General features: G+C 46.8%; 1 protein-coding gene across 1 annotated transcript; it reads left to right on the top strand.

The window, feature by feature from the left end:
- The first annotated feature begins 7,338 nt into the window (after positions 1-7,338).
- Positions 7,339-23,336, top strand: LOC309545882 (aquaporin-11-like). The gene is made up of 3 exons (XM_082245297.1): positions 7,339-8,056; positions 19,796-19,912; positions 23,250-23,336. Exons 1-3 carry the CDS (start codon positions 7,465-7,467, stop codon positions 23,321-23,323), a joined length of 783 nt encoding a protein of 260 aa, XP_082101423.1. The 5' UTR covers positions 7,339-7,464; the 3' UTR covers positions 23,324-23,336.
- Positions 23,337-23,718: the final 382 nt, after the last annotated feature.

Genomic DNA, 23,718 nt, shown 5'->3' with positions numbered 1-23,718 from the left:
TCATTTTTGTTGTTTTTTTTTTTACGCGTAATGGCGGCGATCTGCGATTTTTTTGCGGTACTGCGACATTGCGGCGGACAGATCGGACCCTTGACTGACATTTTTGACACTTTTGGGGTTACCAGTGACATTTCTACAGTAATCAGTGCTATATATATGCACTGTTACTGTAAAAATACACTGGTAGTGAAGGGGTTAACTTTATTTGGGAGGGAGGGGCTGTGTGTGTCCCTAGGGGCGTGCTTTCTACTGTGATTGGCTGTGGCTTGAGCTGTAAGGACACTGATCAATGGTTCTACATAGTAGATCCGTGTGATCAGTGTTTTTACAGCGAGGACAATGACAGGCAGCTTGTTTACACAAGCCGCCTGACTTTCTCCCTCTCCCCCGCCGATCGCCGAGTGACATCGGGTCCGCCAGTCACACGCGCGGGGGGGGTCCGTGACCGCGCGGGTGCGGGAGCGCGCCTCCGCGGGCACGCGCTCGCTCCCCAGACCCTCCCAGGCTAGTGACGTTAATTAACGTCACTCTGCCTGGCAGGGGCTGACCGCCGCAGTAAATCTACTTGCGGCGGTCGGCAAGCAGTTAAAACACATTAGATCTTTTGAAATATTCAGAGGCACTTTACATAAAAGACCTCCTACTTCTACATTTTCTTTTCTTTATCACAGCCCTAGGTAAGTTTTTTTTTTTTTTTTTGTAACCATTCATTATTTTTATACATGTTTATATTTATTTCGATTTTTAGATCTCTTTGTATTATACTCTTGAAGAAGCGGATAGTGTTCCGTGTAACGTGTCAGGATGCCAAGTGGTTTTATTCATCATGTCTATATCAATCATGTATTTATATCTTATATATATTATCATGTAATTGTATTATGTATTTACTGTATCTATCATGAATTGTTATATGTCATTTCTCAAATACATATATATTTTTACTTCATTCAGGAAATGTTTTTTTTTTCTTTTGCATTTATTTTTGCTGTATTGTTCTATTTCTCTAACCAACCTGTTAACATATGTACTCTGTATATCTACTTTGGTAAAGTGGTTGGCCTCACTCAAATTCCCCTGATCTCCTTTATACATTTTTTGTACACATATTTAAGGGATGGAGGCCCCCACTGTGGTTGCTCCGTGTCACTAAACTGTTTTTAGCTTGATAAGTATATACACTGTTTGTTTACTTTTAATGTTTGTTTGTTTACTTTCAGTTAGTTTGCAGTCTGCACTGTAAGCCCCCATTCACACTGGGGCGACGCTACTTCGCACCGCGACCTCCGAGGTCGCGGTGCGAGCAGCGCGCCGCTACCTCGGAGCGGCCGCCACGGACTTCGTAACATTGAAGTCTATGGCGGTCGCCTCCTGGTCGCCCCAAAGAAGCTCCGGACCCTTTTTCTGAGTCGGAGCGACTTGTGTCGCTCCTATCAGAACGGGTCCGCAGCTTCCCTATGGGAGGCGACCTGCGGCGACCTGTGAGGCGACCAGGTCGCCTCACAGGTCGCCCCAGTGTGAATGGGGGCTAATTGCAGACCAGGACTGATGACCAAGGAAGGTGTCTTGCTCCACATACACTATATTGTCAAAAGTATTGGGACGCCTGCCTTTACACACACATGAACTTTAATGGCATCCCAGTCTTAGTCCGTAGGGTTCAATATTGAGTTGGTCCACCCTTTGCAGCTATAACAGCTTCAACTCTTCTGGGAAGGCTGTCCACAAGGTTTAGGAGTGTGTCTATGGGAATGTTTGACCATTCTTCCAGGCGCATTTGTGAGGTCAGGCACTGATGTTGGATGAGAAGACCTGGCTTGCAGTCTCTAATTAATCTCAAAGGAGTTCTATCAGGTTGAGGCCAGTTAAGTTCCTCCACCCCAGACTCGCTCATCCATTACGGACCTTGCTTTGTGCACTGGTGTGCAGAGTTGGGAGCGTGAAATTGTCCAAAATGTCTTGGTATTCTGAAGCCTTAAGTGTTACCTTCTCCGGAACTAAAGTGCCAAGCCCAACCCTTGAAAAACAACCCCAGACCAAAATCCTTCCTCATAGACATGCATATGGGTTGTGCCAGGTGTACCTGGGCACACCCTAATCACTATGATTAATTACTGATTCCCCCTACTTTCTGGGCTTTCCCTCTCCTTGTTGCCCCCCCACACTGCAGTGCTGCTGGCTTCCCACATCTACTCTTCCCCCCGGATGTCTGCGGGGGATGTTTTAGGATGGAGAGTGGGGGAAGGGGATAGTAAATAGTTCCTTTTCTAAATGCACACAGTGAACATACTCACTGTGTCCAATCATGACTGAAGCATAGTAAGTTGTGTTTACTATGCTTCCCCTTTTAAATGAACAGGAAGCCACTCAGCACAGAGCACTTCCCATTCACTCACTGCCCCGTGAAGCTGAGGCTGCAGAAAAAGGCATGCATGTTTGAGCTTTGGAGTGCACATTCTAATGCAATAGTCTGTGCACACCTATGTCCAACCCCCCCCCCCCCACCCCCTCCACCAAATAATTTGGAGGGGTGGCCCAATACTTTTGTCAATATAGTGTGGATGAGCGAGGTTGGGGTGGAGGAACAGAGTCCTGACCTCAACCCGATAGAACACCATTGGGATGAATTAGAGTGGAGACTGCGAGCCAGGCCTTCTCATCCAACATCAGTGCCTGACCTCACAAATGCGCTTCTGGAAGAATGGTCAAACATTCCCATAGACACACTCCTAAACCTTGTGGACAGCCTTCCCAGAAGAGTTGAAGCTGTTATAGCTGGAAAGGGAGGGCCAACTCAATATTGAACCCTACGGACTAAGACTGGGATGCCATTAAAGTTCATGTGTGTGTAAAGGCAGGCGTCCCAATACTTTTGACAATATAGTGTATGTGTTTCAATTTTCTTTCTTAGGCTCTTGCAGTGATAAGTGGTAATTTGTCTACTGCAGGTATTAGAATATGGAATCCCTGTACATTTACTGGTCCTTTAGAATCCTGACTGAAGTTCTCCTTTAACCGGTTCTGGACCGCCCGCCGCCTTTTTACTGCGGAAGTGCGGCACTCCTGCGCGAACCGACAGAGACCTACATCGGTTGCATGCCTGCAGCTAGGGGGCGAGCACGCTCCCGCCCCCACTCGGCAGTGGGGACTCCGATGCATGGGGCAGGCGGCTCCAATTGACGCCTGACACCCGCGATCGTTCCCCGCTGAGAGAGAAGAACGGTCAGCTGTCGTCCTTCTCCCTGCAATGATCACAGAGCCCCTGTGATCCTTCTATATAGGATCACATGTCTCTATGATCATTTCACAAGCCACGCCCCCACAGTTAGAATCACTCCCCTAGGGTCACATTTAACCCCTTATTCACCCATAATGTTAACCCCTTCCCTGCCAGTGTCCTTATTACAGTAACAGTGCATATTTTTAGCATACTGTAGTAATGTCACTGGTCCCCCCAAAAGTGTCAGGGGTCCGATCTGTCCGCCGCAATGTTGCAGTCCCGCTACAAAAATCGCAGATCGCCGTCATTACTAGTAAAAAAAAACAATAAAAATGACATAAATCATTCCCGTAGTTAACCACTTTACCACCGGAGGATTTTGCTGTCTTCCGTCCAGGCCACTTTTTGCGATTCGGCGCTGTGCAACTTCAACTGACAATTGCGCGGTCGTGCGACGCCGTACCCAAACGAAATTTACGTCCTTTTTTTCCCACAAACAGAGCTTTCTTTTGGTGGTATTTGATCACCTGTGCGATTTTTACTTTTTGCGCTATAAACAAAAAAAGAGCGTTTATTTTGAAAAAATAACAATATTTTTAACATTTTTTTATATGAAATTCCCTCCAAAAAAGATGTAAAAATCTATTTTTTTAAAAATTTTTGGCCAATTTGTTTTCTGCTACCTATGTTTGGTAAAAAAAATCGCAATAAGCGTATTTTGATTGGTTTGCGCAAAAGTTATTGCGTTTACTAACTAAGGGAAAGATTTCTGTCATTTTTGGTGTTTTTTTTTTTAACGCGCAATGGCGGCGATCTGCAATTTTTTTTGCGGGACTGCGACATTGCGGCGGACAGATCGGACCCTTGACTGACATTTTTGACACTTTTGGGGTTACCAGTGACATTACTACAGTAATCAGTGCTATATATATGCACTGTTACTGTAAAAATGACACTGGCAGGGAAGGGGTTAATTTTATTGGAGAGGGAGGGGTTAATGTATGCCTGGTGCTTACTGACGTGTGTGGGGGGAGGTGACTGAGTGACACAGGGACAGATCGGATGTTCAGCTATGCTAAACCCTGCAATCTGACCCTGCCTGTCACTTCAGAGATCCGCCCGCTGTGTTTACACAGGCGGGCGGATCTCCACACTAGATCCCCGGCGATCGGGGCAGAGCAGCGGCGATCGCCGCTGCTCCTCCCCTGGCCCGACTCCCGCTGTGAATGAAAACAGCGGGAGCGAGCCTCCGGCGGCGCGCAAGCGCCGCCCAGAAGGGGGAGTGTCTGACGACGTAGTACTACGTCGTCAGACGATAACGAGCCACTCTGCCGCAGTAATATTACTGTGGGCGGAGGTAAAGTGGTTAATAGACGCAATAACTTTTGTGCAAACCAATCAAAATACGCTTACTGTGATTTTTTTTTTACCAAAAATATGTAGCAGAAAATAAATTGGCCTAAAGATGTTAAAAAATGTTGATTTTTAATTTTTTTTTGAGAATGTCATATAGCAGAATGTGAAAAATGTTATTTTTTTTTTTCAGAATTGTCGCTCATTTTTTTGTCTATAGCGCAAAAAATAAAAATCGCAGAGGTGATCAAGTACCGCCAAAAGAAAGCTCTATTTGTGGGAAAAAGGGATTTAAATTTTATTTGGGTACAGCGTCGCACGACCGCGCAATTGTCCATTAAAGTCACGCAGTGCTGGATCGCAAAAATAGGGTCTGGTCTTTGAGCAGCCAAATCCTCCGGTCTGAAAGTGGTTAAATCAGATTTTTTTTTATTTTTATCAAATTTATTTTAATAAAAGTCTTTTTGAGTAAAAATCAATCTAAAGTTAATTTTCTGTTTAAGATACATTAATTATTGAGTTTATTCAGCATGAAATGGAGCTTAGTTATGTAGCATGAGGCTGTATATTTTGCAATATCTACATTTTTGGTCTTTGAGCAGCCAAATTCTCCGGGGCTTAAGTGGTTAAAGTCCATGTGCGTGTAAAGGCAGGTCTCCCAATACTTTGGACAATATAGTGTATCTGTTTCAATTTTCTTTCTTAGGCGCCTGCAGTGATAAGTGGTAATTTGTCTACTGCAGGTATTAGGATATGGAATCCCTGTACATTTACTGGTTCTTTAGAATCCTGACTGGAGTTCTCCTTTAAATTGTGGATGGAGAATGATGAAACGGCAGTCGTTGTGTTTGGAGCACAGCTAAAGTTCCTGTCCCTGGGATCACTCACATCACATGGCGGAAGTCAATCATCCACTTTAGCCCCCATTAACAGATCATTATTGATGTAGTACGCTTCAAGGCTTTCTTCAATGACATAAGCATTTTCTGCATTCTGCTGTGTCATAGTAAGAACTCTCTGTGCATTAACTTTTACCCTGCCGCCCATTTTTTTTTTTCAATTTTGCAAATGCACAATAAACAGGCATATTATGAATTTGCAAAACATCCACAAATATGATTTTATATATATATTGTATATACTGCATATATAGATCTATATCCAATGTAAGCATCAGACATATCTGTTAACTGCCAGCAGTGTACAGCAGAAAACAACTTGCATCAGCAGCGATGAAGACTGAGTAGTGCAATCTTTGCTACTGCAACTAGCAAAGGAGGAGTTTGAGTAGACTATGACCTGAGCTGTAAGAAGTTTGTAGTAGAGTGAAGGAGACTTGTCCACACACAGCTGAAGTGCAGGAATACGACAGATGTTGCTCATGGAGTAAATAGGTTGAAAACTATGCCCCAGGACCCAGTGGAGGAACAAGGGGAGTGGGGACTGTGCACTGAGCACCCAGCAGAGGAACAGGGGTAGTGTGGACTGTGCCCAAACACCCAGCAGAGGACAGCTCTAGTGCGGAGTGTGACCCAGAACCGAGAAAAGGAACAAGGGTAGTTGGGACTGGGCTTCTGCATCGAGCACAGCAACAGGTGCAGTGGGAACTGTGCCCCAGACCCAGCAAAGGAACAGGGGTAGTGTGGACTGTGCCCAAGAATCCAGCAGTATAACAGGGGAAGTGGAGACTGTGTCCCAGAACTCAGAAAAAGATCAAAGAAAGTGTGGACTATGCCCTAGAACCCAATAGAAGAACAGGGGTAGTGTGGACTGTGACCCAAAACTCAGCAGAAGAACAGTGTTAGTGTGGATTGTACCCTTTAATCCAGCAGAGGAACAGGGGTAGTGTGGACTGTGCCCAAGAATCCAGCAGTATAACAGGGGAAGTGGAGACTGTGTCCCAGAATTCAGCAAAAGAACAAACAAAGTGTGGACTGTGCCCCAGAACCCAATAGAAGAACAGGGGTAGTGTGGACTGTGACCCACAACTCAGCAGAAGAACAGTGTTAGTGTGAATTGTACCCCTTAATCCAGCAGAGGAACAGGGGTAGTGTGGACTGTGCCCTAGAGCCCAACAGAAGAACAGGGGTAGTGTGGACTGTGCCCTAGAGCCCAACAGAAGAACAGGGGTAGTGTGGACTGTGCCCCAGAGCCCAACAGAAGAACAGGGGTAGTGTGGACTGTGCCCCAGAGCCCAACAGAGGAACAGGGGTAGTGTGGACTGTGCCCTAGAGCCCAACAGAAGAACAGGGGTAGTGTGGACTGTGCCCCAGAGCCCAACAGAGGAACAGGGGTAGTGTGGACTGTGCCCTAGAGCCCAACAGAAGAACAGGGGTAGTGTGGACTGTGCCCCAGAGCCCAGCAGAAGAACAGGGGTAGTGTGGACTGTGCCCCAGAGCCCAACAGAGGAACAGGGGTAGTGTGGACTGTGCCCCAGAGCCCAACAGAGGAACAGGGGTAGTGTGGACTGTGCCCCAGAGCCCAACAGAGGAACAGGGGTAGTGTGGACTGTGCCCCAGAGCCCAACAGAGGAACAGGGGTAGTGTGGACTGTGCCCCAGAGCCCATCAGAAGAACAGGGGTAGTGTGGACTGTCCCCTTGAACCCAACAGAAGAACAGGGTTGGTGTGGACTGTGATCCTGAACTCAGCAGAGAAACAGGTGTAGTATGGACTGTGCTCCAGAACCAAGCAGAAGAACAGAGGTAGTGTTGTGGACTGTGCCCCTGAATCCAGCAGAACAGTGGTAGTGTGGATTGTACCCCAAAAGAGGAACAGGAGTAGGGTGGACTCTGACCCAGAACTCAGCAGAAGAACAAGGGTAGTGGGAACTGTGCCTCAGAACTGATTGTGAGAACCGGGGTAGCGTGAACTGTGCTTAAGCACCCAACAGATGGATGTTCTGGAGCTCCTGTTGGGCTCTGCCGCCCTGGTTGCCTGCACAGTGCTGCTATGCGAGTTGCTTCGCTGGGCATGCCACAGGAATGTGCCCGCAGGTCTGGGGCTAGAGCTGGCTTTGGAAGTGGTGTCCACTGTGCAGCTGTGCTGCTGTACCCTGGAGGTGAATCTGCTCTGCACTAGGGCAGACATAGAGCTCTGGCTGGTACTGGTTCTCATCTACCTGTTGACTGTGCTGCACTGCCTGACCTTCCAAGGTGCCTCCTGTAATCCCTGTGGCAGTTTGGATCAGTGGCTGCGGGGCCTGGCGCAGGGGTCACAAACTGTTCTGAAGGTGATGGCACAGTTTGCAGGTGTTGGACTTTCTTGGGTGCTCATGCCCCACCTCTGGTCACTGAGACTGTCACCTCTGCACCAGCTGGACAAGGACTGTGAGAGCCCCCTGCAAGTATCTCCTATGTCTGGGGCCTTGGTGGAGATGACCTGTGCTATGAGCCTCTTCCTGATTCTGCACCCCCTTCCCAGGGTTAGTGCCCCTCTGCAACCTCATATGGTGGCTCTGACCATCACTGGAATTGCCTTTGCAGGTAAGGAAGAGGCTGGTGGGTGGGGTTTATTGAACATACGAGAGGCTTTTACATGTTCTGTAGTACTGCACTGTAATTCAATAGATTTTTTTTACTCTATTGGAACCCTTGGTAAATACTGACTGCTTTAGGGTATGGTGGAGTGGGGCCTCTGTCCAGAATACAGTGCCCCTGCATGTGCCCTCTTTCCAGGAACCCACCACCATTGTAGTCCATTGTTTACTTCTTCCAACTCCAAACTCGGAAGTTCGAACCTCATTATGGACCTGGGTTGGTAAAAAGCAATGCAAGAACCTGTGCAATGCATCTGCCATGCATGGACTGCAGCTGCACTACTTTACATGCTTCAATTAAAAAATATAATAAATCCACATTTTTATTTTATTATTGTGGGTGCAACGGTAGACTATATCATTAATGTAAAGCAGGTGGCTGATAGGTTGCCTTTGATCTGAACTCAATGCGAATATATAAAAAAAAAATGGAGATGGATTTTATTAAATCATTGAGTATATATTTGCATATAACTACCTGATCTGAACCTGTCTTGATATGGTCCTCCTGAAGTCCCCTGTAAGACAGTTGCCGGGGAAGGGGGGGGGGGGGGGGGGGGAGACTTTGGTCTAGTCAGGTCTTCATACCTTCATTCATTCATTCATGTTAATGGAAGCATTAACACCTATGCAGACTTCCTAACACCAAGGGACTATGTAACTAGAACAGGGCTGTTCTACAACTTTCACACCTCCCATCCTGGGCATGGGTGGTCAGCATCTGCCTTGACTGAAGAACTTAAGAAGTGGTTTCGATAAGCTTTGTCTTCAATGTCTTCAGTTCTAGTTGAAAGTGACTAACTTCTACAAGCTATATGCAAATCTTGACTTTTCCTATGAAAGTTGAGCAAGGTTGCAGCTTTTCTCACTTCCCAAACCAATCTAGCCAATTTGTAGGCAAGAGGGACAGGGCAGCCAAGGTTGACTATTATGGAAAAGATGCCGATTCAGCTATCTGCATCTCAGGATCTACTGATTATTTTTAAATAGTTTTTGCAGAAGGTATCTTCGGTTTTCTGCATTTCCAACATAAAGTGAATTACTACGTGGGTTTGTTATAATTACATTTAAAGAGCAATTCCTGTTTTACTTATTCCAATATCTCCATCTGCCTTGACTGAAAAACTTAAGAAGTGGTTTGGATAAGCTATGCAAGCTATATGCAAATCTTGACTTTTCCTATGAAAGTTGAGCAAGGTTCCAGCTTTTCTCACTTCCCAAACCAATCTAGCCAGTTGGGAGGCAAGAAGGACAGGGCGGCCAAGGTTGACTACTCTGGAAAATATGCTGATATAGCTATCTGCATCTCAGGATCTACTGATCATTTTGAAATACAATTTGCGCAGAAGGTATCTTCAGGTTATCATTTCCAACATAAAGATAATTTGAATTATGTGGGTTTGTTATAATTACATTTAAAGAGCAATTCCAGTTTTACTTATTCCAATATTTCCCACGATACCAACTTTTCTGCCTTGACTGAAGAACTTAAGAAGTGGTTTGGAAAAGCTTTGTCTTCAATGTCTTCAGTTCTAGTTGAAAGTGACTAACTACTACAAGCTTTATGCAAATCTTGACTTTTCCTGTGAAATTTGAGCAAGGTTCCAGCTTTTCTCACTTCCCAAACCAATCTAGCCAATTGGGAGGCAAGAGGGACAGGGCAGCCAAGGTTGACTACTCTGGAAAAGATGCCGATTCAGCTATCTGCATCTCAGGATGATCATTTTGAAATAGAGTTTTTGCAGAAGGTATCTTCGGTTTTCTGCATTTCCAACATAAAGATAATTTGAATTTTGTGAGTTTGGTATAATTACATTTAAAGAGCAATTCCTGTTTAACTTATTCCAATATTTCCCATGATTCCAACCCAATCAATGGCAATGTCCTCCGCACACTCACCGATGCGGTCATTCAGCACCCGTCCTTTTCCTTGTTGAATGACAAATATCGTCATTCAAGTCACTTCCTGTGAGCCCAGGGTGTCAAGAACCTGCCCCCTGGTGGTTAGCAACACCCCTTGAGAGTATTTTTGGTGAGTATAATATCATGAAACAGTAAAGGGAAATCACCAAGTGGGCATGCAGACAATAATAAAACCCAACAAACTTGCTGATTCTTCTTCACCTCTCTATCATAAAACCCTCCAAAATAACAAAATAAAACAAAAAAGTGAACATCAGGTTAAATGTGGAATTTTCATGTTCAAATCCTTTTCCAACCAGGACTGCGTTGGATACTTTTCAGGTACAGATACACTTCAATGTGAGGTTATTATTAGAACTGAGTAATTTGCAAGAAATTATCTGAAGGCTTAGAAGAACGGAGCACAAAGGTTACACAAGATTCTACTTTGTACGGTTATGCTCTTCTTCCATTTGCTGATGTTTCATGATTTTTTATTTTTTTCTAGCAGCATTTTGTTGCTGAATTCATGCTTTTACGGATGCAGATTTCTTTCATGTTCCCATCTGGCTGAAATAAGAAACACGGTTTAATTAATAATATTAAGCAAAAGAATCCAAAGCTTGGTGATCAGAACAAAGTCCAAGGTCCATGTGCAATTACTTGGCTGTTAGAAGAGATACCGTTTTAATCAGATTTAACCACTTCAGCCCCTGAAGGACATTTTTTGCAATTCGGCACTGCGTTACTTTAACAGAAAATTGCGCAGTCGTGTGACGCTGTACCCAAATAAAATTGATGTCCTTTTTCCCCCACAAATAGAGCTTTCTTTTGGTGGTATTTGATCACCTCTGTGGTTTTTAGATTTTGACCTATAAACATAAAAAGAGCGACAATTCTGAAAAAAAAAAACGCCATATTTTTTTACTTCCTGCTATAAAACATTCCCAATAAAAAAAAATGTTCAATTTAATTTTTTTAGTAGCTTAGGCCAATCTGTATTCTGCTACATATTTTTGGTAACCCCCCCCCCCAAATAAAAAGCATATTTTAATTGGTTTGCACAAAAGTTATCTTGTTTACAAACTACGGGATAGATTTTTGGACTTTATTTATTTATTATTAAAAAAGAATAGCGCGCAAATGCAAAAGAAATTACTACCAAATCTGAAGAGAGTCCATAAATAAAAATGGGGGTTTGGTCCCACCATATGGCCATATCGTGCTCAAGCCCACTACTGCGTCAAAGTACCCCATTATCAGTGGGTCCTACACTATCCATGAAAAAGAGATGAATCCAGCCCTTCTAACCCTTGGAGATAATACTCCTTGCTGGGGAAGATGTGCAAATGCACTACAGGGGACTCCTCCTATATCCACTCGATGGTGGACACTGATTGAGTACAGGTGTGTGTGGGGGGTGGGGAGGGTTGCTCAACCTCGATAGTCTGGTCAGACCGAATACATAATAAACAGGCAAAAAATTTGGGGGAGCATACCCATGTATTTCCAAAGCTGCTGCAGCTATGAACCAAAAGACATGTATATTAAAAAAGAATAGCGCGCAAATGCAAAAGAAATTACTACCAAATCTGAAGAGAGTCCATAAATAAAAATGGGGGTTTGGTCCCACCATATGGCCATATCGTGCTCAAGCCCACTACTGCGTCAAAGTACCCCCATTGCGTCAAAGTACCCCCCACACACACCTGTACTCAATCAGTGTCCACCATCGAGTGGATATGGGAGGAGTCCCCTGTAGTGCATTTGCACATCTTCCCCAGCAAGGAGTGTTATCTCCAAGGGTTAGAAAGACTGGATTCATCTCTTTTTCATGGATAGTGTAGGACCCACTGATAATGGGGTACTTTGACGCAGTAGTGGGCTTGAGCACGATATGGCCATATGGTGGGACTAAACCCCCATTTTTATTTATGGACTCTCTTCAGATTTGGTAGTAATTTCTTTTGCATTTGCGCGCTATTCTTTTTTAATATACATGTCTTTTGGTTCATAGCTGCAGCAGCTTTGGAAATACATGGGTATGCTCCCCCAAATTTTTTGCCTGTTTATTATTTATTTATTATTAGTAATGGCCACAATCAGCGTTTTTTTTAGCGGGACTGCGACATTGTGGCAGACAGATCGGACTCCTAACTGACATTTATGACACCTTTTGGCGACCAGTGACATAAATACAGTGATCGGTGCTAAATATTATGCACTTTTACTGTATAAATGACACTGGCAGGGAAGGGGTTAATACTGGGGGTGATCAAAGGGTTAAATGTATACCTAATGTGCTTGCTCACTGTGTGTGTGTGTGTGTGTGTGTGTGTGTGGGGGGGGGGGGGTTCTGTGGCAGGCACAGAGAGATCGGGGTTGTAGTTTAGCTGAAACTGCAGATCTCTTCCTGCCTGTATGACAGAAGACCCACCTGCTTTGTTTAAATAAGTGACGGGGGTCTTCAGTCAGTTTCCCTGATGACCGCGGGAGGGCAACGGCAACCGCCGCTGCCCTCCCACGGTCCACCTCCCACTGTGTCTAAACCTCTTGCACGAAATCACGTAGTACTGTGCGATTTTGCGCAGCCAAGCTGCCCTGCCACAGTAATACTACGGTGGGTAGTCGGCAAGAGGTTAAAGCATTGCTCCACTTTTGTTGAGAAAAAAAAAATCCCCTCTGGGTGATCTCTGTACATTGCAAGGATTTTACCAAACTTTGTTGCAGATTCCTATCTTTTGTTCTGAAGAAATCATTGTTTGTACCTCTGTGCTGAGTGAGTCTAATGGGAGTGGTTTCATAATTATCTATCAGCTGTGGAAGCTGCAGGGCTCTAATTAGGAAATCTGCTGGGCCTGCACCCCTTTAGATGTGTTCCTATTGGGAGTATCTCACCAAAAATGATATTTTTGTTGCAGGGGATTCCAGAAATCTGACTTGTATCTTAGTGCAGACTTCTTGGAAAATTGGTGAGCCAATCACACAAGGAAATTATGTTTCTGGGGGTGTGGTCAGTATACATTCTATGTACAGAACAGCTCCAGGCGGCCATAGTGCATTGCATTTTCAGAAAATTACAACGGCTGCAGATTGAAAAGGAAAGGTCATTTTTAACCACTTTAGGACCGGAGGATTTTCCTGCTTTACGTCCAGGCCACTTTTTGTGATTCGGCGCTGTGCGACTTTAACTGACAATTGCACGGTAATGCAACGCCACACCCAAACAAAATTTATGTCCTTTTTTTCCCACAAACAGAGCTTTCTTTTGGTGGTATTTGATCACCTCTGCGCTTTTTTTGCGATATTAATAAAAAAAAGCGACAATTTTGAAAAAATAACAATTTTTCACATTTTTTTATATGAAATTCCCCCCCCCAAAAAATGTAAAAATCAAAACTTTTTAACATTTTAGGCCAATTTGTTTTCTGCTACATATTTTTAGTAAAAAAAATCGAAATAAGCGTATTTTGATCGGTTTGCGCAAAAGTTATCACAGCTACTAACTACTGGAAATTTATGTCATTTTTATTGTTTTTTTTTTTTTAACTAGTAATGTTTTTTTTTTTGCGGGACTGCGACATTACGGCGGACAGATCGGACCCTTGACTGACATTTATGACACTTTTGGGGGTACCAGTGACATTACTACAGTAATCAGTGCTATACATATGCACTGTTACTGTAAAAATGACACTGGCAGGGAAGGGGTTAACTTTTATTGGTGATCAAGGGGTTAATGTATGCCTGGTGCTTACTGACGTGTGTGGGGGGAGGGGACTGGGTGACACAGGGACAGATTGCATGTTCAGCTATGCTGAACCCTGCAATCTGACCCTGCCTGTCACTTAGGATATCCGCCCGCTTTGTTTACACAAGTGGGCGGATCTCCTCACTCGATCCCCGATGATCGGGGAAGAGCAGCGGTGATCACCGCCTCTCCTCTCCTCTCCTGGCCCGACTCCCGCTGTGACTGAATACAGTGGGAACGAGCCTCCGGCGGCGCGCGCGCCACCCACAAGGGGAGGAGTCCAGCGGCGTAGATCTACCTTACCTCCTTGTCATAGCCCTTTCCTCTACTGGGAGTGTCAACTTACTGTCTGTGCTGGCCTAGCTCCTCTGCCCCTCCCCTTCCTAATAATCTTTTACGTAGCTGCAGGGGGCGGAGTGAAGGAGAATGCTATATGGTGCCATTCAAGTGACAGCTCTGAGCTTGCTCGGGCAGCCAACATACCCTCCAAGATGGTGGTGCCCGGCAGCCTCAGGGCTTTTAGATGTCGGCAGGTGAATCACATGCCTGAAATACAAATGCACATAAAATCTTATGCGAAGATAGTTGTCTAAAATGAATGGTCTGGTAACGACCTTTCGCCTTGAACCCCTGGCCAACCGCCTCACATACATTTACTGCAGGGCGGCGGCTCCTGTGCGCAGAATCACGTGCGCCGCTGCTGACCCGCTCCCGCTGTGATTGGACACAGCAGGAGCCAATCATCGGTCCCATCGATCATTCCTGAGAGGGGCAGAACAGTAGTCTGCCTATGTAAATAAGGCAGATCACCGTTCTGTGACAAGGGAAGATAGAGATCCTGTGTTTCTGCTAAGCAGGAACACGGATTTCTGTCTTCCTAGAGAACAAGGGCCTCCCTCACACAGTTAGCAAGCACTCCCTAGGGACACATTTAACCCTTTCATCGTCCCTTATGTCAACCCCTTCCCTGCTAGTGTCATTAGTACAGTGACAGTGCATTTTTTTTAGCACTGATCACTGTCATTGGTGCCCAAAAAAGTGTCAAAAGTGTGACTTCAGGTCTGATTTGACTGCAATGTTGCAGTCCTGCTATAAGTCGCTGATCGTCACCATTACTAGTAAAAAAAAAAAAAATTCCATAAAAATATCCCATAATTTGTAGACATGATAACTTTTGCGCAAACCAATCAATATACACCTATTGGGATTTTTTTGGACCACAAATATGTAGCAGAATACAAACTGGCCTAAATTTATGAAGAAATTCGATTTTTAAATTTTTTTTATTGGATATATTTTATAGCAAAATGTAAAAGATATTTTTTTCTTTGTCAAAATTGTCGCTCTTTTTTTGTTTACAGCACAAAAAAAAAAACTGCAGAGGTGATCAAATAACACCAAAAGAAAGCTCTATTTGTGGGGAAAAAAAGACATCAATGTTATTTTGGTACAGCGTCGCATGACCGTGCATATGTCAGTTAAAGTAACGCAGTGCCGTGTCGCAAAAAAATGGCCTGGTCATTAACCGGTTGCCGACCACACGCTGCCTATTTACTGCGGCAGTGTGGCTCTCCCAGGCAAACTCCCAGGCTTAGAGGCAACCAGGGGGCAAGCGCGCACCGCCGCCGGCGCGCTCCCACCCCCGATCATCAGGTCCCTATGGTCATTCCACAAGCCACGCCCCCCCCACAGTTAGAAACACTCCCCTAGGTACACATTTAACCCCTTGATCACCCATAGTGTTAACCCCTTCACTGACAGTGTCATTTTTACAGTAACAATGCATATTTTTAGCACTGATTACTGTAGTAATGTGACTGGTCCCCCCCAAAAGTATCAAAAATGTCAGTTAGAGGTCCGATCTGTCCGCCGCAATGTCGCAGTCCCGCTAAAAATCGCAGATCGCCGCCATTACTAGTAAAAAAAAAAAAAAAACAATAAAAATGACATAAATCTTTTCCGTAGTTTGTAGACGCGATAACTTTTGCGCAAACCAATCAAAATACGCTTATTGCAATTTTTTTTTACCAAAAATATGTAGCAGAAAACAAATTGGCCTAAAATGCAAAAAAAGAAGAGAAGGGTGTAGAAGAGAAGGGACAGGCCGTGTAGAAGAGAAGGGACAGGCCATGTTGAAGAGAAGGGACAGGCCGTGTAGAAGAGAAGGGACAGACCGTGTAGAGGAGAAGGGACAGGCCGTGTAGAAGAGAAGGGACAGGCCGTGTAGAAGAGAAGAGACAGGCCGTGTAGAAGAGAAGGGAAAGGCCGTGTAGAAGAGAAGGGACAGACCGTGTAGAAGGGACAGGCCGTGTAGAAGGGACAGGCCGTGTAGAAGAGAAGGGACAGGCCGTGTAGAAGAGAAGGGACAGGCCGTGTAGAAGGGACAGGCCATGTAGAAGAGAAGGGACAGACCGTGTAGAAGAGAAGGGACAGACCGTGTAGAAGAGAAGGGACAGGCCGTGTAGAAGGGACAGGCCGTGTAGAAGGGACAGGCCGTGTAGAAGAGAAGGGACAGGCCGTGTAGAAGAGAAGGGACAGGCCGTGTAGAAGAGAAGGGACAGGCCGTGTAGAAGAGAAGGGACAGGCCGTGTAGAAGAGAAGGGACAGGCCGTGTAGAAGAGAAGGGACAGGCCGTGTAGAAGAGAAGGGACAGGCCGTGTAGAAGGGACAGGCCATGTAGAAGAGAAGGGACAGACCGTGTAGAAGAGAAGGGACAGACCGTGTAGAAGAGAAGGGACAGACCGTGTAGAAGAGAAGGGACAGGCCGTGTAGAAGAGAAGGGACAGGCCGTGTAGAAGAGAAGGGACAGGCCGTGTAGAAGAGAAGGGACAGGCCGTGTAGAAGGGACAGGCCGTGTAGAAGAGAAGGGACAGACCGTGTAGAAGAGAAGGGACAGACCGTGTAGAAGAGAAGGGACAGACCGTGTAAAAGAGAAGGGACAGACCGTGTAGAAGAGAAGAGACAGGCCGTGTAGAAGAGAAGGGAAAGGCCGTGTAGAAGAGAAGGGACAGACCGTGTAGAAGAGAAGGGACAGGCCGTGTAGAAGAGAAGGGACAGGCCGTGTAGAAGAGAAGGGACAGGCCGTGTAGAAGAGAAGGGACAGGCCGTGTAGAAGAGAAGGGACAGGCCGTGTAGAAGAGAAGGGACAGGCCGTGTAGAAGAGAAGGGACAGGCCGTGTAGAAGGGACAGGCCGTGTAGAAGGGACAGGCCGTGTAGAAGAGAAGGGACAGACCGTGTAGAAGAGAAGGGACAGACCGTGTAGAAGAGAAGGGACAGACCGTGTAGAAGAGAAGAGACAGGCCGTGTAGAAGAGAAGGGAAAGGCCGTGTAGAAGAGAAGGGACAGGCCGTGTAGAAGGGACAGGCCGTGTAGAAGAGAAGGGACAGACCGTGTAGAAGAGAAGGGACAGGCCGTGTAGAAGAGAAGGGACAGGCCGTGTAGAAGAGAAGGGACAGGCCGTGTAGAAGAGAAGGGACAGGCCGTGTAGAAGAGAAGGGACAGGCCGTGTAGAAGGGACAGGCCGTGTAGAAGGGACAGGCCGTGTAGAAGAGAAGGGACAGGCCGTGTAGAAGAGAAGGGACAGGCCGTGTAGAAGGGACAGGCCATGTAGAAGAGAAGGGACAGACCGTGTAGAAGAGAAGGGACAGACCGTGTAGAAGAGAAGGGACAGGCCGTGTAGAAGGGACAGGCCGTGTAGAAGGGACAGGCCATGTAGAAGAGAAGGGACAGACCGTGTAGAAGAGAAGGGACAGACCGTGTAGAAGAGAAGGGACAGGCCGTGTAGAAGGGACAGGCCGTGTAGAAGGGACAGGCCGTGTAGAAGGGACAGGCCGTGTAGAAGAGAAGGGACAGGCCGTGTAGAAGAGAAGGGACAGGCCATGTAGAAGGGACAGGCCGTGTAGAAGAGAAGGGACAGGCCGTGTAGAAGAAAAGGGACAGGCCGTGTAGAAGGGACAGGCCGTGTAGAAGAGAAGGGACAGGCCGTGTAGAAGGGACAGGCCGTGTAGAAGGGACAGGCCGTGTAGAAGAGAAGGGACAGGCCGTGTAGAAGAGAAGGGACAGGCCGTGTAGAAGTGACAGGCCATGTAGAAGAGAAGGGACAGGCCGTGTAGAAGGGACAGGCCGTGTAGAAGAGAAGGGACAGGCCGTGTAGAAGGGACAGGCCGTGTAGAAGGGACAGGCCGTGTAGAAGGGACAGGCCGTGTAGAAGGGACAGGCCGTGTAGAAGAGAAGGGACAGGCCGTGTAGAAGAGAAGGGACAGGCCATGTTGAAGAGAAGGGACAGGCCGTGTAGAAGAGAAGGGACAGACCGTGTAGAGGAGAAGGGACAGGCCGTGTAGAAGAGAAGGGACAGGCCGTGTAGAAGAGAAGAGACAGGCCATGTAGAAGAGAAGGGAAAGGCCGTGTAGAAGAGAAGGGACAGACCGTGTAGAAGGGACAGGCCGTGTAGAAGGGACAGGCCGTGTAGAAGAGAAGGGACAGGCCGTGTAGAAGAGAAGGGACAGGCCGTGTAGAAGGGACAGGCCATGTAGAAGAGAAGGGACAGACCGTGTAGAAGAGAAGGGACAGACCGTGTAGAAGAGAAGGGACAGGCCGTGTAGAAGGGACAGGCCGTGTAGAAGAGAAGGGACAGGCCGTGTAGAAGAGAAGGGACAGGCCGTGTAGAAGAGAAGGGACAGGCCGTGTAGAAGGGACAGGCCGTGTAGAAGAGAAGGGACAGGCCGTGTAGAAGAGAAGGGACAGGCCGTGTAGAAGAGAAGGGACAGGCCGTGTAGAAGGGACAGGCCATGTAGAAGAGAAGGGACAGACCGTGTAGAAGAGAAGGGACAGACCGTGTAGAAGAGAAGGGACAGACCGTGTAGAAGAGAAGGGACAGGCCGTGTAGAAGAGAAGGGACAGGCCGTGTAGAAGAGAAGGGACAGGCCGTGTAGAAGAGAAGGGACAGGCCGTGTAGAAGAGAAGGGACAGGCCGTGTAGAAGGGACAGGCCGTGTAGAAGAGAAGGGACAGACCGTGTAGAAGAGAAGGGACAGACCGTGTAGAAGAGAAGGGACAGACCGTGTAAAAGAGAAGGGACAGACCGTGTAGAAGAGAAGAGACAGGCCGTGTAGAAGAGAAGGGAAAGGCCGTGTAGAAGAGAAGGGACAGACCGTGTAGAAGAGAAGGGACAGACCGTGTAGAAGAGAAGGGACAGGCCGTGTAGAAGAGAAGGGACAGGCCGTGTAGAAGAGAAGGGACAGGCCGTGTAGAAGAGAAGGGACAGGCCGTGTAGAAGGGACAGGCCGTGTAGAAGGGACAGGCCGTGTAGAAGAGAAGGGACAGACCGTGTAGAAGAGAAGGGACAGACCGTGTAGAAGAGAAGAGACAGGCCGTGTAGAAGAGAAGGGAAAGGCCGTGTAGAAGAGAAGGGACAGGCCGTGTAGAAGAGAAGGGACAGGCCGTGTAGAAGAGAAGGGACAGACCGTGTAGAAGAGAAGGGACAGGCCGTGTAGAAGAGAAGGGACAGGCCGTGTAGAAGAGAAGGGACAGGCCGTGTAGAAGAGAAGGGACAGGCCGTGTAGAAGGGACAGGCGGTGTCTCTTCTGCAATGAAACAAACTTACCTGCCTGTCCTCAATCTTCTGAGCTGTGTAACCTGGGTACGCAAATATAAGTACCTGCTACAAAAAAGGAAATACTCAACACTCGTCCTGCAGAATAACGCTGCATTGAAGAGGAATGGCCAGGTGAAGATTCTATAGAAGCAAAAACCTCTGGGAGTGTCCATCTCCCGTGTCCTCCTTAGCACTCTATGGTTCCTCCTGACAACCTCCACATCACTGCTCTGTCAGGTGGTCACATGGGGGGTCAGCTGTCATTTTAATCTTCTGGCTTCAGAGTTTTCAGAACAAGTTCTGACATCAATTCCTGAATACATGACAGCATGGAATGAATCACAACATCCTGATATTCTCATGGTAATTTTACCTTAATTGGCCTATTGTTTTTTGCTGTAAATCTGTACTAATTCCTGGTATGTTTTATGGCCTTTAAGGTGGACCACTGACCGGAGCCATCTTCAACCCTGTGTTGGCCTTTGCAGTTGTCTTCTTGTGCCATGGTCACAGCTACCTGCAGTATATTGTTGTCTATTGGCTTGGACCTCTTATTGGTAAGTGTCTATGTATTTCATGGGTAAAAAGATGCCCAGAATTGTAGGAGATGCTGGTGATGGGGAACCATATTTTAGGAGGAGCTGGGGGGCAGGGTACCATTTTGTACAAGGGGCTGGTGGCAGGGTACTACATTTTAGGAAGAGTTGGGGAGAGGGTCCCATATTAAAAGAGGGGCTGGGGGCAGGGTACAATGTTTTAGGAAGACTTGGAGATGGGGGTACCAAATTATAGGAGTTGGGGGCCGGCGATTATATTTTTACAGGAGTTGGGGGAAGGGTACCATATCCAGGAGGAGCTGGGACATGATACCATATTGTAGGAGAGGCTGGGGGCAGGGTACTATATTGTAAAAGGGACTGGGGGGCAGGGTACCATATTGTAGCATGTTCCAAGAGGGGCCAGGGAAAGAGTACCATATTGTAAGAGTTGCTGGGGGCGGGGTACCATATTTTTGAAGGAGCTGGGGCCAGGGTACCATATTGTAGGAGAGGCTGAGGGTCAGGTACTATATTTTAGAAGGAGCTGGGGGCAGGGTACCATATTGTAAAAGAGGCTGGGGGCAGGGTACTATATTTTAGAAGGAGCTGGGGGCAGGGTACCATATTGTAGGAGAGGCTGAGGGTCGGGTACTATATTTTGAAGGAGCTGGGGGCAGGGTACCATATTGTAGGAGACAAGGCTGGCGCTATCAGTAAAGCGACCCAGGCAACCGCCTAGGGCGCAATCCAGCAGGGGGCGCTAGCGATCACTTTGTGATGTCACATCGTGGGCCGAGCTTATGGGGGGGGCGACAAGTTTTATTTTGCCTAGGGCGGCAAAAATCCTTGCACCGGTCCTGGTAGGAGAGGCTGGGGGCAGGGTACTATATTTTAGAAGGAGCTGGGGGCAAGGTACCATATTGTAGGGGGGGCTGGGTACCATATTGTAGAAGAGGCTGGGGGCAGGGTACTATATTTTAGAAGGGGCTGGGGCAGGGTACCATATTGTAGGAGAGGCTGGGGATCGGGTACTATATTTTGAAGGAGCTGGGGGCAGGGTACCATATTGTAGAAGAGGCTGGGGACAGGGTACTATATTTTAGAAGGAGCTGGGGGCAGGGTTCCATATTGTAGGGGGGGGCCTGGGTACCATATTGTAGAAGGAGCTGGGGGCAGGGTACCATATTGTATTAGGGGCTGGGGATAGGGTACCATGTTTTAGGAAGAGTTAGGGATGCCATACTTTAGGATTTGGGGGCATGGTACCATATTCAGAAGGAGCTGGGGGTGGGGTACAATATTTTCAGAGGAGTTGGTGTCAGGGTATAATGTAGAGAAGCTGGGGGCAAGATACCATTGCTTAGGATGAGCTGGGGGTGGGGTACCATTTTTAGGAGTTAGGGACAGACAGGCTACCATATTTTAGGAGGAATTGGAAGCAGGGTACCATATTGTAGGAGAAGTTGGGGGCAGGATACCATATTTAGGAGAAGCTTTATTGGGGGTACCATGTTTTAAGAGGAGTTTACATGCCTGCTTGTCTCAGCTAAGGTCAGATGGATTCCAGGAAGTGAATGCTACATGAATCATCTGCCCTTACTTAAGATGGCTATGGCTAGAAATGCTGAAAGGGGGGGGGGGGTTCAAAGTGATTTCTCAAAAAAATAAACAATGGAGACATGGTTGGATGGGTTAGTTTGCTCTGAAGATAAAGAATAAATGAAAAAGTGTTTTTTGATGCTCAGATGCAGCGTAGTTCCACTTTAAGCTTCTGTTCACATTGGTGCGAGTTCTCATGCGTTTTGACAGGTCAAATCGCATAGCAAGTCGCACCCTATTGTCTGCAATGGAACTGTTCAAATCGGTGCGACGCTGACTTTGCGGTGCTGCACTGATTTTAAAAAGTAGTTCATAAAGACACGGATGAGCGAGTTTGGGGTGGAGGAACTTTGTACAAGGAATCAAAGGGAAAGAAGAGCGCACGGCCGCCCGAGCATAATATTGCTTTATTGTGGACATACAGGAAACTTGATAATTTATGCACTCGCATGATCTAAAACAATAGTGGGCGTATACAGTCTATTATTCCCCTCTCCTCTAAAACTCGGCATCATAGCAAACCTACATGGTTGCATACCGGTCTTTTCATCTCTCTCTCCCTACCACCTATTGTCTTCCGGGAGTCCCTGGCGTCTATGCGCAGTGCCAGCTGGTCCGGGTGCAGGAGCATTCGATTGAGCACACCAGAGTTCTATCAAGGAGGACACGGATCGTGCCATCGGATTTGTAAGAGGAGGAAATCGAACTCCAGACTTCTTAAAGCGGTGATCCAGGAGAGAAGAGGGGAATAATAGATTGTATACGCCCACTATTGTTTTAGATCATGCAAGTGCATGAATTATCAAGTTTCCTGTATGCCCACAATAAAGCAATATTATGCTTGGGTGGCCGTGCGCTCTTCTTTCCTTTTGATGCCTTGCACCGATATCCTTGTCCACCACCCAGTGGATCTTTAGGAGAGCTGCAATGACCTGGTATTTGGAAAGCCTCCTCCACAAGGACTATCAGCCAGCCTTGACGGGACTATTTGGGTCAGCGCATTAACTGGTGATTTTGTGTCTTGGGTGGAGGAACTTGACTGGCCTGCACAGAGTCCTGACCTCAACCTGATAGAACACCTTTGGGATGAATTAGAGTGGAGACTGCGAGCCAGGCCCACGTTGTGTTTATTGATTTAGGATATAGGATTTGCAGGTAGCGCAAAGGTATATTTTTGTTATTATTATCCAGTTAGGGTTTGTCATCTACTTAACGTGGTTCTAAAAGGTAGACGGTTTTGCATTCTCTACATTAAGGTAAACCTTCTTTGTACAATACCCCCTCCCCCCACCCCTTATACTTACCTGAGCCAGATCTTGATTTAGCGCTGTACCCGAGATCAGCGTCTCTTTTCACCCTCTCTCTCTTCTCATTGGAGATCTAGGCAGCAGCAGGAGCCATTGGCACCTGCTGCTGTCAGTCACAGCATGTGAGGAGGGAATGGGGGCGGGGTCAAGCTGCACTGTGTGTGTCAATGGATAAACACAGCATGAACTCACATGAGTGCCTCCCTAGCAGGCAGCTTGCTAGGGGGGCACTCAACAGGGAGGAGAAGCCAGGAGTGCCAGCTGGGGGGGGGGGGAGCCTGAGGAGGAGGATTGGGGCTGCTCTGTGCAAAACCATTACACAAAGCAGGTAAGTATGAGATGTTTAAAAAGAAAAAAATCCTTTAGAATTTAAATGCGGACTTGTAAAGTTACTGAAAGGTTAGGTGACCCAAATCCATTACAGTTTTCTTTACTTCCTCTCATTTTAGGAATGCTGCTCTCTTTCCTGTTATTGGAGTACGTACTTCCTAAGCTCCGCCCTGGGAGAGTGAAGCTGGACTAGGTGATCACTGCCTTCCTTGTTCAACAAGTCCCCTGACTGCCATGAGTCTCCTCCTCTCTATGAAGGTGCTAGAAGTCATTCAATACATTGAACTCTCAGCTCATTTTTTTAGCAACTCATTTTTTAACCACTTCTGGACCGGAAAGATTTCCCCCCCTAATGACCAGGCCATTTTATGCAATTCGGCACTGCGTTACTTTAACCACTTTACCACCGGAGGATTTTGCTGTCTTCCGTCCAGGCCACTTTTTGCGATTCGGCACTGTGCGACTTTAACTGACAATTGCGCGGTCGTGCGACGCCATACCCAAACGAAATTTACGTCCTTTTTTCCCACAAACAGAGCTTTATTTTGGTGGTATTTGATCACCTGTGCGATTTTTACTTTTTGCGCT

The sequence above is a fragment of the Pelophylax lessonae genome, assembly GCF_965119305.1.
Source record: "Pelophylax lessonae genome assembly, chromosome: 2".
NCBI lineage: Eukaryota > Metazoa > Chordata > Amphibia > Anura > Ranidae > Pelophylax > Pelophylax lessonae.
This window is presented reverse-complemented; position numbering and strand designations above follow the sequence as displayed.

Excerpts from the sequence above, each read along its gene's own strand:
- LOC309545882 (XM_082245297.1), top strand. The coding sequence starts at position 7,465 with ATGGATGTTCTGGAGCTCCTGTTGGGCTCTGCCGCCCTGGTTGCCTGC. Across the intron at positions 8,057-19,795 it reads CACTGGAATTGCCTTTGCAG|GTGGACCACTGACCGGAGCC; the intron begins GTAAGGAAGAGG and ends ATGGCCTTTAAG. Across the intron at positions 19,913-23,249 it reads TTGGCTTGGACCTCTTATTG|GAATGCTGCTCTCTTTCCTG; the intron begins GTAAGTGTCTAT and ends CTCTCATTTTAG.